The sequence below is a fragment of the Babylonia areolata genome, chromosome 20 (genome assembly GCF_041734735.1).
Source record: "Babylonia areolata isolate BAREFJ2019XMU chromosome 20, ASM4173473v1, whole genome shotgun sequence".
Taxonomy (NCBI): domain Eukaryota; kingdom Metazoa; phylum Mollusca; class Gastropoda; order Neogastropoda; family Buccinidae; genus Babylonia; species Babylonia areolata.
In genome coordinates this window covers 43,450,732-43,465,731 of record NC_134895.1, presented here as the reverse complement: position 1 = coordinate 43,465,731, position 15,000 = coordinate 43,450,732, and the positions used below count along the sequence as shown (strand labels likewise).

General features: G+C 37.4%; 1 protein-coding gene across 7 annotated transcripts in view; it reads left to right on the top strand.

Annotated features, from left to right (window-relative positions):
* Nucleotides 1-15,000, top strand: part of LOC143295526 (centrosome and spindle pole-associated protein 1-like) — a 99,543-nt gene that overhangs the window by 21,153 nt on the left and 63,390 nt on the right. For all 7 annotated transcript variants that reach the window (XM_076607258.1, XM_076607259.1, XM_076607257.1 and 4 more), the window contains exon 12: nt 422-458. In XM_076607258.1, coding sequence (XP_076463373.1) covers nt 422-458 — 37 coding nt within the window. The remainder of the gene's footprint in view (nt 1-421; nt 459-15,000) is intronic.

The window sequence follows — 15,000 nt, the reverse complement described above, 5'->3', positions numbered from 1 at the left end:
TGTTTTGTAGACTCATGGAATAGTTTGTCAGACACGGTGGGTAACGGCGCCTCAAACAGTCTCTACCTTGAAAGAAAGATTCAGCGCACACTGGGCCACCCTACCCTCACTGTACAATCCAGTGTGCTACACATAGGTAGTCCACGCATGCCACCAAACGTGATTTGGGTGGGTTTTTTTTTTTACCTACAGAATGCCGAACAGGCCAAACAGGCCTCAAATGTCTTAACGAGTTCAGGTATAAATGGGTACCTGACTTCGGTAGGGGAAGGTTAAGGCGACAGAAGGAGAGAATTGAATCCTGCCTTCTTGCTGTGCCGAGATCTGGACACGGTGGATGTCCGTTCACTGCCTCTGTGGCTGTTAATGGCTATGGAACCTTTGATCTTTTAACCTTTAATAAGGACTGTGCCTGTTGCAGGAGAGCAAACGATCCAGGCTACGGATATCCCGCAGACGTGAGTCTGATTTTTTGTTGCTGTCATTATTTGAATTTAACGTATGTATCATTAATTACAGTGTGATATCTATGTCTACCTTCTTTTGTATTGGTTGCATTGGCATTACTGTAGGTGAAGTTTATGTGTCAGCTTAGCATTTTATATCTTTTATTTTTAGGTTTATGTCATCTTAGGATTTTACGTCTTTTATGTTTTCACATCATAGGACTGTGGTTCTTGTGCATAGTTTATGTGGGTTTGTGTGTTCTTTTTTTTTAACACCACAAATGAATTTCTCTTGTAATGAAGGTAATAAAGTGTTCTGTATTTGATGATAAAGGTCATGCTGTCATATCAGAACTGCGTTGATAGAATTAGATTTCAGTTCCTGTGTGCCGTGTTTCGTGATCTTTTATATGGCTCACCCATTCCAGTGGACAGAATAATTTCTAGTCAGTAGCAGTAGCAGATTTACCTCTTGTGTGTGTGTGTGTGTGTGTGTGTGTGTGTGTGTGTGTGTGTGTGTGTTTTGTTACAATTTGAAATGATTCGATTTCAGAAGTCGGGATGAAAAATTTACTTTTTTTCCTTATTCATTTTGAAGTGTGTATTTGTATGATTCTGTGGGGTGGTTTTTTTTTGTTTTTTGTTGTTGTTTGTTTGTGTTTTTAATCCCCACCCCCATGTGATTAAATGGGAGTGGGGGCAGGGTAATAATTTTTTTGTGTAAGCTGTTTACTCGGTGAAACATTGTAAACTGACTTGGGTGCTGTGTTGTAGTTTTGGAATTAAGAAAGGTTTTTTCTTCTATGATATCTGATGTGATTGTGATTTTTTTCTTCACTTAAGTTTATTTTAGTTATATTTTTTCTACATATTTTCTTTCCTTTATTGTGATTTCCATGGCAAAATCCTCTGTGATTAACCTGAACTTGGGCAGCAGTTGACTTCAGAAAAAGAGAGAGAGAGAGAGAGAGAGAGAGAGAGAGAGAGAGAGAGAGAGAGAGAGAGAGAGAGAGAGAGAGAGAGAGAGAAAGTGGTATTATTTTTAAGCAAGGCTTCTTAAAGTGAAGCAGTGTACAGTGCGCTTAACTGCTAAGGGAGGGTTCCCACTGATTTGTGCAAGAATGGGGACTTGAACTCCCCCTCTGCTGGATCTTGGTATAGTGGTCTGGGTGTTAGTCTTTCAGATGAATTCAGAGAACTAAGATTCATTATGCAGCATGTGATTAGCACAGTAAAAGAACTCTGCACTGACAATATAAAAACCTTTAGAAACTCTGTACAGGATAGCAGCATGATTTTTTTTTTCTCTTTATAAAGAAAAATCTGTAATGACTGAATAGTGTACATACTATGCAGTGCAGTGTAGTGCAGTATTGTGTGGCATTTTTTACAGCGTGACACCTTGCAGTAGCATAATACAGCACAGTGCAGTAAATACAGTCCAACACAATAGAGTGCAGTGCTGTGCTGTGTGACACATTGCCATAGCATAGTGCAGTGCTATGCATTGCGATACATCATGATACAGTGCAACACAGCGCAGCACAGCTTAGCAGCATATGAACACAACACAGTATAAATTTATTCTCCAGCATATTGTCAAAATTGTAAATAAACTTGATATGCATGCAGTATACGTAGAACAGAGTTACGCTAACTTTTTGTTTGCATTCTTTTTTGTTTGAAATATATATAAGCATTAAAAAATAAATTCTTTTGGAGGTTGCATGTGTGTGTGGGGGGGGGGGGGGGGGGAGGGGGGGGGGGGAGGGGGGGGGGGGGGGGGCAGGGGATGGGGGTGGGGGGGAGGGGGGTGATCCATAGGGGGCTGGTGGTGGGGGGGGGGGGGGGGGGCGGGGGGTGATGCATAGGGGGCTGGTGGTGGGGGTGGGGGTGGGGGTAACATTGTATTTCTGGTACATTGCATGTGGAAGACGATTTTCATGTATGTTGTTGTGATAGATATGGGGTGGGATATATTTGTAAAATATTGTCGTTGAGAATTGATAATGAACAAGTCATGAGTTGCACTGAACATATTGTTTATGCTGTTTCATTGTCAATCATGTATCATTTTTGATAACATGAATTTGTTGCTCGTGTTTTGCTTTGAATTTTTTCAGTCCTTTTCTATTTTGTCTTTTTAGCTTTGTAGTTTGATTTTTGTTTTGAATATTTATTTACAAATGATTTGTGACTGAAATACACGATATTATCAACTAATTGTTTTTTTTTTTTAAATATTTTTTTTTTTTTTACATTTCATCACTGATGGCAGTCACATAAATTGGTTTGTGAACTTGCTGAAAAATATCTGAAATGCTCTTATTGTAGACAGTTACAGGCTTGTAATGTCAGCCAAGGACAATTGATATAATGGAGATTCTTTTTGGCTCACTGTGACAACAGTAATATTACACATAATAAATATGATTCAGATTTGGGAATGAAATATGTAGTTTTGATCAAATCAAGGCTACTTCCCATCACAACGATCATGAGTGGTTAAGAAACTGACAAGGTTTCATCACACCATTATCAACTAATTGTGTGGGTTTTTTTATTTTTTTATTTTTATTTTACATTTCATCACAGATGGCAGTCACATAAATTGGTTTGTGAACTTGCTGAAAAATATCTGAAATGCTCTTATTGTAGACAGTTACAGGCTTGTAATGTCAGCCAAGGACAATTGATATAATGGAGATTCTTTTTGGCTCACTGTGACAACAGTAATATTACACATAATAAATATGATTCAGATTTGGGAATGAAATATGTAGTTTTGATCAAATCAAGGCTACTTCCCATCACAACGATCATGAGTGGTTAAGAAACTGACAAGGTTTCATCACACCATTATCAACTAATTGTGTGGGTTTTTTTATTTTTTTATTTTTATTTTACATTTCATCACAGATGGCAGTCACATAAATTGGTTTGTGAACTTGCTGAAAAATACCTGAAGTCACAATGGTCATGAGTGGTTAAGAAACTGCCAAGGTTTCATCACACCATTATCAACTAATTGTGTGGGGTTTTTTTGGTTTAAAATTTTTTTTTTTTTTTTATAAAATGACATATTCCACTCCCAGATTTAAGTGACATGCATGTACTGACTTGCCTTTGAAGCAAGAAACCACACCAGTAAAACATGGTTCACTTATGTTTTCATTCAGCAGTTGATCATATCTACAGTTTGTAGTAATGGCACAGTGTATATACACACATATATGTAGTGTTGTTTTTCATGTGCAGAGGTATGTCATTATGCACTGGTATTGTTTCATTTGAGGCACTACAGCCCATTATATGGGGAGTTTGCATCATATAAGTACTGTCTATTAATATTATCATTATTTAGTCTACATTATTTGCTCTGGGAGTGAAACATGTTGTTTCAATCAAATCAAAACAGCCACTTTCTGTCGTTCGGCCAACAGTACAATATGAAAGTTTACTGAACCTTGTTATATTCATGAGAGAAGACTGATCAGCTTTGTCGTCAGGTCCACAATAAAAAAAAAATTGACAATGATTATTATATCTTCTTGAATTTCTCAGCAAAATCTACCACCTCAATCTTGAAGTGTGGAAAAAAAATAGGGAGGGAGGATTTGGCTGGGGAGGAAAAAAAACCACAAGCACGACCATTTCTAGAAAGTCAGACATCAGTGCATTCACTAATGCATATTCATGAATTATGCACATGTGCACATGCTCATCACCGACCCCATTTTATTACTTAATTTCTTTATGCTTTTCTTGATTCCATGTACATTGACCTAACTATTGTAACACACCCTTGTTATCATTCATCTCATGCATAACTTTGTTCAGTTTTGCATGGCTCTGGCCATTCATGAATGTCACAAAATAATGACAATAATAATGAGTGAAGATCAGTGGTTGATGACAGTAATAATGAGTGAAGATCAGTGGTTGATGACAATAATAATGAGTGAAGATCAGTAGTTGATGACAATAATAATGAGTGAAGATCAGTGGTTGATGACAGTGATAATGAGTGAAGATCAGTGGTTGATGACAATAATAATGACTGAAGATCAGTGGTTGATGACAATAATAATGACTGAAGATCAGTGGTTGATGACAATAATAATGACTGAAGATCAGTGGTTGATGACAATGATAATGAGTGAAGATCAGTGGTTGATGACAGTAATAATGAGTGAAGATCAGTGGTTGATGACAGTAATAATGAGTGAAGATCAGTGGTTGATGACAATAATAATGAGTGAAGATCAGTGGTTGATGACAATGATAATGAGTGAAGATCAGTAGTTGATGACAATAATAATGAGTGAAGATCAGTAGTTGATGACAATAATAATGAGTGAAGATCAGTGGTTGATGACAATAATGAGTAAAGATCAGTGGTTGATGACAATAATAATGAGTGAAGATCAGTGGTTGATGACAATAATAATGAGTGAAGATCAGTGGTTGATGACAATAATAATGAGTGAAGATCAGTGGTTGATGACAATAATAATGAGTGAAGATCAGTGGTTGATGACAATAATGATGAGTGAAGATCAGTGGTTGATGACAATGATAATGAGTGAAGATCAGTGGTTGATGACAATAATAATGAGTGAAGATCAGTGGTTGATGACAGTAATAATGAGTGAAGATCAGTGGTTGATGACAATAATAATGAGTGAAGATCAGTGGTTGAAGACAATAATAATGAGTGAAGATCAGTGGTTGATGACAATAATAATGAGTGAAGATCAGTGGTTGATGACAATAATAATGAGTGAAGATCAGTGGTTGATGACAATAATGATGAGTGAAGATCAGTGGTTGATGACAATGATAATGAGTGAAGATCAGTGGTTGATGACAATAATAATGAGTGAAGATCAGTGGTTGATGACAATAATAATGAGTGAAGATCAGTGGTTGATGACAGTAATAATGAGTGAAGATCAGTGGTTGATGACAATAATAATGAGTGAAGATCAGTGGTTGAAGACAATAATAATGAGTGAAGATCAGTGGTTGATGACAATAATAATGAGTGAAGATCAGTGGTTGATGACAATAATAATGAGTGAAGATCAATTGTTGATGACAGTAATAATGAGTGAAGATCAGTGGTTGATGACAGTGATAATGAGTGAAGATCAGTGGTTGATGACAATAATAATGAGTGAAGATCAGTGGTTGATGACAATAATAATGAGTGAAGATCAGCAGTTGATGACAATAATAATGAGTGAAGATCAGTGGTTGGTAACAATAATAATGAGTGAAGATCAGTGGTTGATGACAATAATAATGAGTGAAGATCAGCAGTTGATGACAGTAATAATGAGTGAAGATCAGTAGTTGATGACAATAATAATGAGTGAAGATCAGTAGTTGATGACAATAATAATGAGTGAAGATCAGTAGTTGATGACAATAATGATGAGTGAAGATCAGTGGTTGATGACAATAATAATGAGTGAAGATCAGTAGTTGATGACAATAATAATGAGTGAAGATCAGTGGTTGTAGTAATATTGCACTTTGTCTTTGATTGTAGTGCCCCGTGTTATGAATTTTTTTTAAAACCATTTTTTTCATTGTAAATGTTGATTGTTGATGCTCTGGGCCCCCCGCACTGAGGAGGTAGAGTGTGTGACGAATAATGGGTATAGTTGTTATCATGATTATCATTGTTGTTGTTGTTATTATTTATGCTCGTGTGTGCTCTGCATCTCGGCACCACAGCTGGACAACAGACTGAGGCAGCACAGTCGCGAGTCGGACACAAAGTAAGTGATGTCTGCCGGCATGCTGTGTTCTGCTGACTCTGACCAAACTGACCAACCCCCCCTACACCCCTTTACCCCCCCCCCACCCCCCCTGCAATCCCCCCAAACCTTCCATGTGGTGTTGCGTTAATGGATCAGTCTGTGTATCGATGCCTTATTGATGAAACTGAAACTGACTTGAGTAGAGTGGCTGGCTGATTTATTGTGCAATAACAGTGAAATGAAAACGAGCTAGAACTGGCCCAAATGGTACAAGTTTGAAAGACAGAAAAGATGGGCACAGTAGCCGAGTGGTTAAAGCGTTGGACTTTCAGTCTGAGGGTCCCGGGTTCGAATCTCGGTAACAGCACCTGGTGGGCAAAGGGTGGAGATTTTTCCGATCTCCCAGGTCAACAAATGTGCGGACCTGCTAGTGCCTGAACCCCATGTGTACACGTAAGTAGAAGATCAAATAAGCACGTTAAAGACCCTGTAATCCATGTCAATGTTTAGTGGGTTATGGAAACAAGAACATACACAGCATGCGCACCCCCGAAAATTGTGTATGGCTGCCTGTATGGCGGGGTAAAAACGGTCATACACGTAAAAGCCCACTCTACATTCAAGTGAATGTGGGAGTTGCAGCCCACGAACGAAGAAGAAGAAGAAGAGAAAGACAGAAAAGAAGAGTGAAGGGCAGGTAGGGGGCTGGGTGGGTGAGGGAGGACTGGGAGGGGTGTAGGGGAGGTGGTGGAGGGAGGAGGAGGAGGAGGAGGCTGGCAACAGGTTATTGTTGATTGATGAAAAATGGACTGTCTCATCTGTGATGATGAAAAGTGGACTGTCTCATCTGTGATAATGAAAGGTGGACTGTCTCATCTGTGATGGATTGTCAGAAATAAAATGGGGCACTTGTAGCCATTATTTACAACAGAGACAAGACAAAATTCTTTTGTTTTCAAGGATGATAGATGAGCACTGGCAGGCTTTTTTTAATTTTTTTTTATTTTATTTTTTTTAATTTCCATCCAGTCCCTGCCCTGAATAGGGTCGACAATACACAATACTACATAAAGTCATGAGCATGATAATTATAAGACACATGGGGGAAAAAAAAGAAAGAAAGAGAAGAAAAGCATGAGTGTGAGAATACACAGATACACACACATGAGAGAGAGAAAGAGAGAGAGAGAGAGAGAGAGAGAGAGAGACCAAAGACATACAGCAGTTATAAATAATTCCTTTTATCAAAGAACTTTGTGTATTCTCCCGTTCGATACAGGCGTTACGCCAAGAAGGAATTAAAGAGAAAGCATGAAGCAAAGATGAAAAGAAAGACTAACTAAAAAGAACCTCAGGGTAGTCAATTAAAAGGAAACCCTGCTCAAATGACAAATTTCAAGAAGAGTATGTGTGTTGCCAGATGGCAGAGCAAGGGTAGCAACATTGAAAGCATGAAGTGAAGATGAAAAGAAAGACTCACTGGAAAAAAAAAAAAAAAAGAAGAAGAAGAAAAAAAGAACTCAGGGAAGTTAATTAAAAGGAAACCCTGCTCAAATAACAAATTTAAAGGAGAGTATGTGTTTTCTCCGAAGGCAGAGCAAAGGTAGCAGCATTGAAAACATGAAGCGAAGATGAAAAAAAAAAAAGAAAAAAAAAAAAAGAACTCGGTAGTTAATTCAAAGGAAACTCTGCTCAAATGCCAAATCTTTACTAAAGAAGAGTGTGTGTTTTCTCTGAAGGCACAGCAAGGGTAGCAGTGCTACCCAGGATCTGATGCAGGAGTACAGAGAAGTGGTAACTTGCCTGCCCTTTCCCCCTTGTTCCCTCTCTGTTGTCATAGCTGTTTTGTTTTGGTGCATCATTTTTATTTTTATTTTTTTATTTGTTTTGGTTGATGTCATTTTAAGACAAGTTGATGAAGCACTTATTTCTGTTTTGCACGAGCATGAGTTGTTGTTGCATGTACAAAGTCCGTATGATCTGTGCCCCTAGCAACCAAGCCAGAAAAAAAAAAAAAGCACATAAAGATTGATCGTGGGCAGACAGGCGAAGAAGGGTTAGAAATTAGGCATGTAGATGATAAATATGCAGATAGAGTGACCAGGTGGTGAATGAAAATGAATATGTAAATAAAAAGATGAATAGATGCATAAATTAGTAAATATGATAACTTACAAAAGCAAGTGACAAAAAAACAACAACAAAACAAACAAACAAACAAACAAAAAAGTAAGCAGTCAGCTAGATGTAATTTTTCATGCACCTAAATTCAGTTTCTTGCATGTTTCTTTTTCAGGTTTCGGATATAAATCCAGATTGCCTTGAATTTGAAACATGATATATAGGAGACAATAGTAGACACCATCAAAGGGAAATGATCGTAGGAGATGCCACAATTCCCAAGAGTTTGCATTCTAGTACTTTTTTTTTTTAAAACACATATCTATAGCTTGAATATAAATCTTGCTTATTGTATTATCATTTGAGCTATTCAGAAAGAAAAAAAAGGTTATTTAAAGTATAAAGGTGTAGAATTGAATCAAGTTTATAGTTGACATTAGCGTTATTAATTTTTGAAAGTGCAAAGGTGTAGAATTGAGTGAAGTTATAGTTGATATTACTTTATTTGCCTTTATTTTTGAAAGTGTAAAGGTGTAAAATTGAGTCAAGTCAGAATAGCTGATATTAGGCGTATTAATTATGATAATATAAAGTATGTAAATAGTGATCAGTCTGCTGCTGTCTGCTTGGTGTTTTGCATGTTATGTGTTTACCTCAAAGACCTTGTTTAAAACTGATTTCTGACTGTAAATTAATCACAGGTTTATCTTCAGTTCTTGATTGTTTTCAGTGTTGTTAATGATGTTTTTTGAATTCTTATTTGAATAAGTTTTCTTTTTAATAATTTAGTTTCCATCTTGTGAGGCTTATTTTTTTCTCTTTGATATGAGAAATTTGAGTTGTTCTTTTTTACTCACAGTTTTGGAGTCAGTTTGTGTAATTATTTTGTGTCCATGATTTGATGTCTTCAATTTCAGTAGGATTCCTCGTGTCATCTTGGATTGAAAGTTGACTGAACAGTAGGAGGGTAGCGCCTAAGAACAGATAACAAATTAACTGCCCACATGGCAGAGTAACAATGGTCATACATATCAAAGCCCACTCATACATTGAAAGAGTTTACAGCCTATGAATGCAAAAGAAGAGGAAAAAAAAGAAGTAGCAGTGCTTAGTTTGGAATAAAATTTGTTTAGATTAAGTGGGTTTTTTTTAATTTTTTTTTTTTATTACTTGACAAATCAACAAACAAATATTACTGCCATCTTTCCTTTGAGAAAAAAAAAACGTCTGTTATTTGGACCGAAAGTGATATGAAATGTATGTTTCTGGCAAAAGGGCTATTGCCATGACTGCGTACTGAATCAACAAAAGGGTGGAAAATTGATAAAAGATAAATCTAAACAACAGAGAACAGTTTGAAATGGAGAATATGAATGAACAAACAAGACAGGTGCTGCGGACTGGGGATTTAAAAAAATTTTTTTTTTTTTTTTTTTTGTTGTTGTTAGGGCTGTCGTTGATGTGTTTGTGTATGAAATGATACAGAACTGTTGTTTACCAAAAGTGCTACTGTATTATGTGACTGACCACTAACTTGATTGGTTGATTGGAAAACATAAACAAAGCACAAAAACCCCCGCCCCACAGTACAGGCACTAGGAATTATTGTTTTGTACTGAAGGGTTGTCGCTTCCCTCCCAGTATACTGAGTGGTAAGGGAACTCAAATTCAAATTCAAATTCAAAAACACTTTATTAATCCACATGGAAATTAATGCATGCAATTACAGGCTTCAGTTGTAGACACCAACCTAAAACTGAGCATATGCACCATTAAAATACACTAAAACAAGTCAGATAAGAACACACAGTAGCTGGCGATAGACTAAAACAACCCCCACAACCCACCCCCCCCTCTCTCCACTCACATGTGCGCACATTAAGACAGTAAGGTGTTGAACTGTCATTTTTGCTGAATCTCCCTTTCTGTGACTGACCGCTGACTCAATTGGATGATAGGAGACCCGTGTATGGCAGCGAAGGGACATCGACAGGAATTTTAGATGACCCCAACTGGTTAAGTCCTAGCAGAGGGTCCAGCCGTGGTGTGGTTCGTCAACAGGAGGGGGTAATTTACCACCTGACGTGGGATGCCGTGAACTGTACGCAGCTCTAACATAACAGTTTGTTTGTTTGTGGTGATTTTTGTTTGTATTTTTGGTCAGGTTTTTTTTTTTTTTTTTTTTTTTTTTTATAGACCTGGACTCATACATTTTAACAGATGGTTAGAGCTTTTTTTTTTTTCTTTCTTTTTTTTAAACATAAAGATGAAAACCCTCCTTAGTGCTGAAGCCTGTTTTTTTTTGTTTTTTTGTTTGTTTTTTTAACCCTCTGGATCCTTGTTTTTTAACAGGTGTTCGGATTCTCCCCTCTCAGCCCCCTCCTACCTGCCCCCCAATTATAGAAAGATAAAACCTTTCTCAATGCTGAAGCCTGTGTTTTTGTTTGGGTATTGTTGTTGCCTTTTGATAAGTTTTTAGTTTTGGTTTTTAATTTTAATTTTTTTTTTTTTTAAACAAAATGGAGATAAAACCTTTCTAAATGCTGAAGCCCTGTTGTTATTTTTTAAGCAGAAGCTTGGAAGCCTAATGTAGGTTTGTGTGTGTTATGCACATGCCACTCAGTTCAGCTGTATGTGTATGATATGAATCATATGAATGAAGATGTATTGTATTGTATTGTATTGTATTGCGCTGAGTTTGTTGTATTGTGTTGTCTTGTATTTACATAGGGATGCATGTATATTAACATTGAGTGTAGATTAAAAATTATATTCTTTAGGTGTGAGATGTTTGCCTTTTTTTTTGTGTGTGTTGTTGTTGTTGATTCACATATTTTTCATAGATATGTTGCTGTTTTTTGTTTCAGTTACAGATTTTTGTTATTTTTTAATTTTTATTTTTTAGCTTGGTCTGTTAACATTGTGTGACACTAAATTGTGACACTCATTTTTTGTTTGACTCTTTTTTTGTTGTTGTTTTTTTTTTTTTGTTCTTATCATTTCAAATTATTATCGGGAAAATTGATTGAGGTGAAGAAAAGATAAAGAACTGAAACCAAATAAAGAAAAAGTATTGTTCCTCTTTATAATGACAAAGAAACATAATTCAGTTACTGCATAATTATGGTTTTGAGCAGTACTTCCATTTTCAGGTGTTTACTGTCCACCCCTTTTTCATTGGGAGTTTTAAGGAAGAAGCATTGTTACTCTTTGTAAAAAAAAAGAAAAGAAAAGGAAAAAAAAAAGGAAAATAACTTAGTTGCTGTGTAATAATGGTTTTCTTTTTACCTATTTGTTTGGAGTTTTAAGGAAGAAGTATTATTACTCTTTGCACAACAAAGTATTGTTACTTTGTGAAAAACAGAGGCACTTAACTCCATTATTGTGAAATTATGGTTTTCTGCATTGCTTCACATTAAGGTGTGTTTTTGTTGTTTGTTTTGTCAAGCCAGCAGTTGGTTTTTTTACCTGCGATGTGTTCAGTAGTAACACCAGCAGTGTATTCAAACCTTTTTGAAACGAATTTGTTGGGTCAAGTTTTAGAGTAGCTGTTGGTGTTTCGTGTGTGCTTGTTGATGATTTTAATTTTGATAGACTTGGCTGTGACACCTGATCTTTGTTTTTGCACCTCAACCCTTGCCTACCCCTCGTTACCGTTGGCTAACATTGCGGTGCATTGCAGTTCTCAAACTTTAATCCAGCTGTCACTCTTTGTCCCATGTTTAACAGGGGAATCTTCTTCTTCTTCTTCTTCTTTTGTGTTCATGGGCTGCAGCTCCCACGTTCACTCGTATGTACACGAGTGGGCTTTTACGTGTATGACCGTTTTTACTCCGCCATGTAGGCAGCCATACTCCGTTTTCGGGAGAACAGGGGAATCAAACCGAGCGTCCATGCAGTCATTTGGATAAGACCGGTGTGACGGGCGCAATAGCCGAGTGGTTAAAGCGTCGGACTGTCAATCTGAGGGTCCCAGGTTTGAATCACGGTGATGGCGCCTGGTGGATAAAGGGTGGAGATTTTTCCGATCTCCCAGGTCAACATATGTGCAGACCTGCTAGTGCCTGAACCCCCTTCGTGTGTATATGCAAGCAGAAGATCAAATATGCACGTTAAAGATCCTGTAATCCATGTCAGCGTTCGGTGGGTTATGGAAACAAGAACATACCCAGCATGCACACCCCCGAAAACAGAGTATGGCTGCCTACATGGCGGGGTAAAAACGGTCATACACGTAAAAGCCCACTCGTGTGCATACGAGTGAACGCAGAAGAAGACCGGTGTGCAGCACGCACTTGGTGCACTGAAAAAGAATCCATGGGAATAAAAGTGATGTTTTTGGAAAAAAAAAAAAAAACTCTGTAAAATGAAATCCACTCTGATTGGTACACAAATGTGTGTATATTCAAGGCCTGGCCAGGGCATTGGCTTATGCTGCTGGTCAGATATCTGCTTCGCACATGTGGTGCAGCGCACATGGATTTGTCTGAACACAGTGATGCCTCCTTGAGGAACTGAACGCTGTTGTAGGAGAGGAAAAGAATTGCAGATTTCAGCCTTAGATGCAACTTTTGTTGTTGTTGTTTTATTTATTTTTTTATATTTTCATACTGAAATGCTTGCCCCGAGAAAGGCATTGTATCGATAGTAGGTGTACATGTGCTAAAGTTGAACAAATGTTGGTGTTAAATTTATTATCATGGGGAGAGATTATTGCTTGCCGCTGACATTGGCAAGTTGTGGAGTTTCTGGAGTTGTAAACTTTTTTTTTGTTGTTGTTGTAGACTTTATGGTCAGCTTGTTTCAATGTTACATGGTTGTGACTTACTCCACCACTGGCTCTTTGAACACACGGACATGCATGTACTCACACATGCATGCACGCACATGTGCGCACTCACACCCATCAGTTAAAATCAAACTATATGAATAGTCATTAAACTGAAGAACACACATGCATGCTCATACATGTACATGTAGACACAGACACACAGAGACACGCACAGACACAGACACACACACACACACACACACACACACACACAACATTTAACTGAAGGTGGTCGTGGAAAGAATTGATGCTAGAATGTCATAATTTCACTATTTATGATTGTTTTTTGCTAATGAGTATTGTGCCGGATAATTTTTTGTGTGTGCTGTGTGCTTCATAAAGTGAGTTTTATTAGGTATGATTTGTATTGTACATAGTAAGATTAGTGTTGTGCATAGGATAGTTTTGCTCCATGGAATTATAACAAGGTGCACATTTACACAGTCATTTTTACATTGCTAAAATGTATTTTACACAATCAAAATGGCTGATATGTGTTTGCCTTTTCCCCCCTTTTTTTCTGATTGCTTATACACATATGCATGCGTATGCACACTCATACACACACGCATACAGATGTATCTTTCTCATACTTACACTCATGCATACACTCGCATACACACCCACTCACCCTCAAACGCAGTAATGGTGAATTCATGTGTAGAATTCTGATGATTTGAAAAAAAAGTTATTTTCAGTGTTATGTCATGCATTGTTTACTATTCTGATTGTGTATTTGGGGTTTACAAAATACTGTTTTCCAACTTGAATGTGTGACCTCATTTCAAAATATGTGGGTTTTTTTTAAATTTTTACTTTCTTTCTTTCTTGAAATGAAATTGTACTATGTTGTTTAACTGATTTTATTACTTCTTTTTTTTGAAGCTTTCAAGGCTGCAAGATTTTAATAATGATGCAAAGGTAATGGACAATGACCTGTGTTGCATTTTATTTTTGTATTTGTTCACTGATTGCATCAGCTGTTCTGTTGTTTGTGGATAACATCATCTGCATCCGTAACAGACAGACAGACAGGTGGACAGACGGTTGCTAGAGCAAGTGTGTTACTATGTTTGCAAGGCAAGCATGCATCCACTCACATACACGCACACACACATGTGCATAGATACTCGCACTGATGCGCACACACATATCGTTCTAGAACTCACACATGTGCGCACACTTACAAACACACCCAGCCGCCCACCCTCAAAAAAACACACACACACTCACACATTTGCACACACACATGCATACACTTACACTTATATGTAAACTTGCACATACCATCACATTGTATTTTCTTTTTGATGCCGAAAGTATTATATTGAACATGGTTGCATTTTTCATCAGTTCATCAAAAACAGTACTTTACTGTTAGCTGTTTATATATGCATGAAATTGTGAATTTTTTATTTTTTATTTTATTTAATTTTAATAACATTGATTCCCCCAGTGGTGATATTTGGGAGGGTGGGGGGGTGTGTGTGTGTGGGGGGGGTGGGGGGGTGGGGGGGGAGGCGTGGGAGGGGGGGTATGGGGGTGAGGGGGACTTTTTCAGTATAAATAGTATCCCCACCTGGAAGTTCTGTGCTGGAACTTTCCTCTTTTATATTGCTGTCTTTGATTCAGTTTAGTTTTGTTCTCTTTTCGTTTCTTTTTGTTTCTTTCAGTCGTCTTTTCATTTCCCATTTCCTGCCTTGCTGGCCCATTCCCCGGTATGTTTTCCAGAAAGTCTTGAATATTTTTTTTGGTCTTTTTCGGGAATTGGTAATTGGGCATTCCTACCGTGTTGTGTTCTTTTTTTCGAGCCTTGGACACAGGGAGTTTT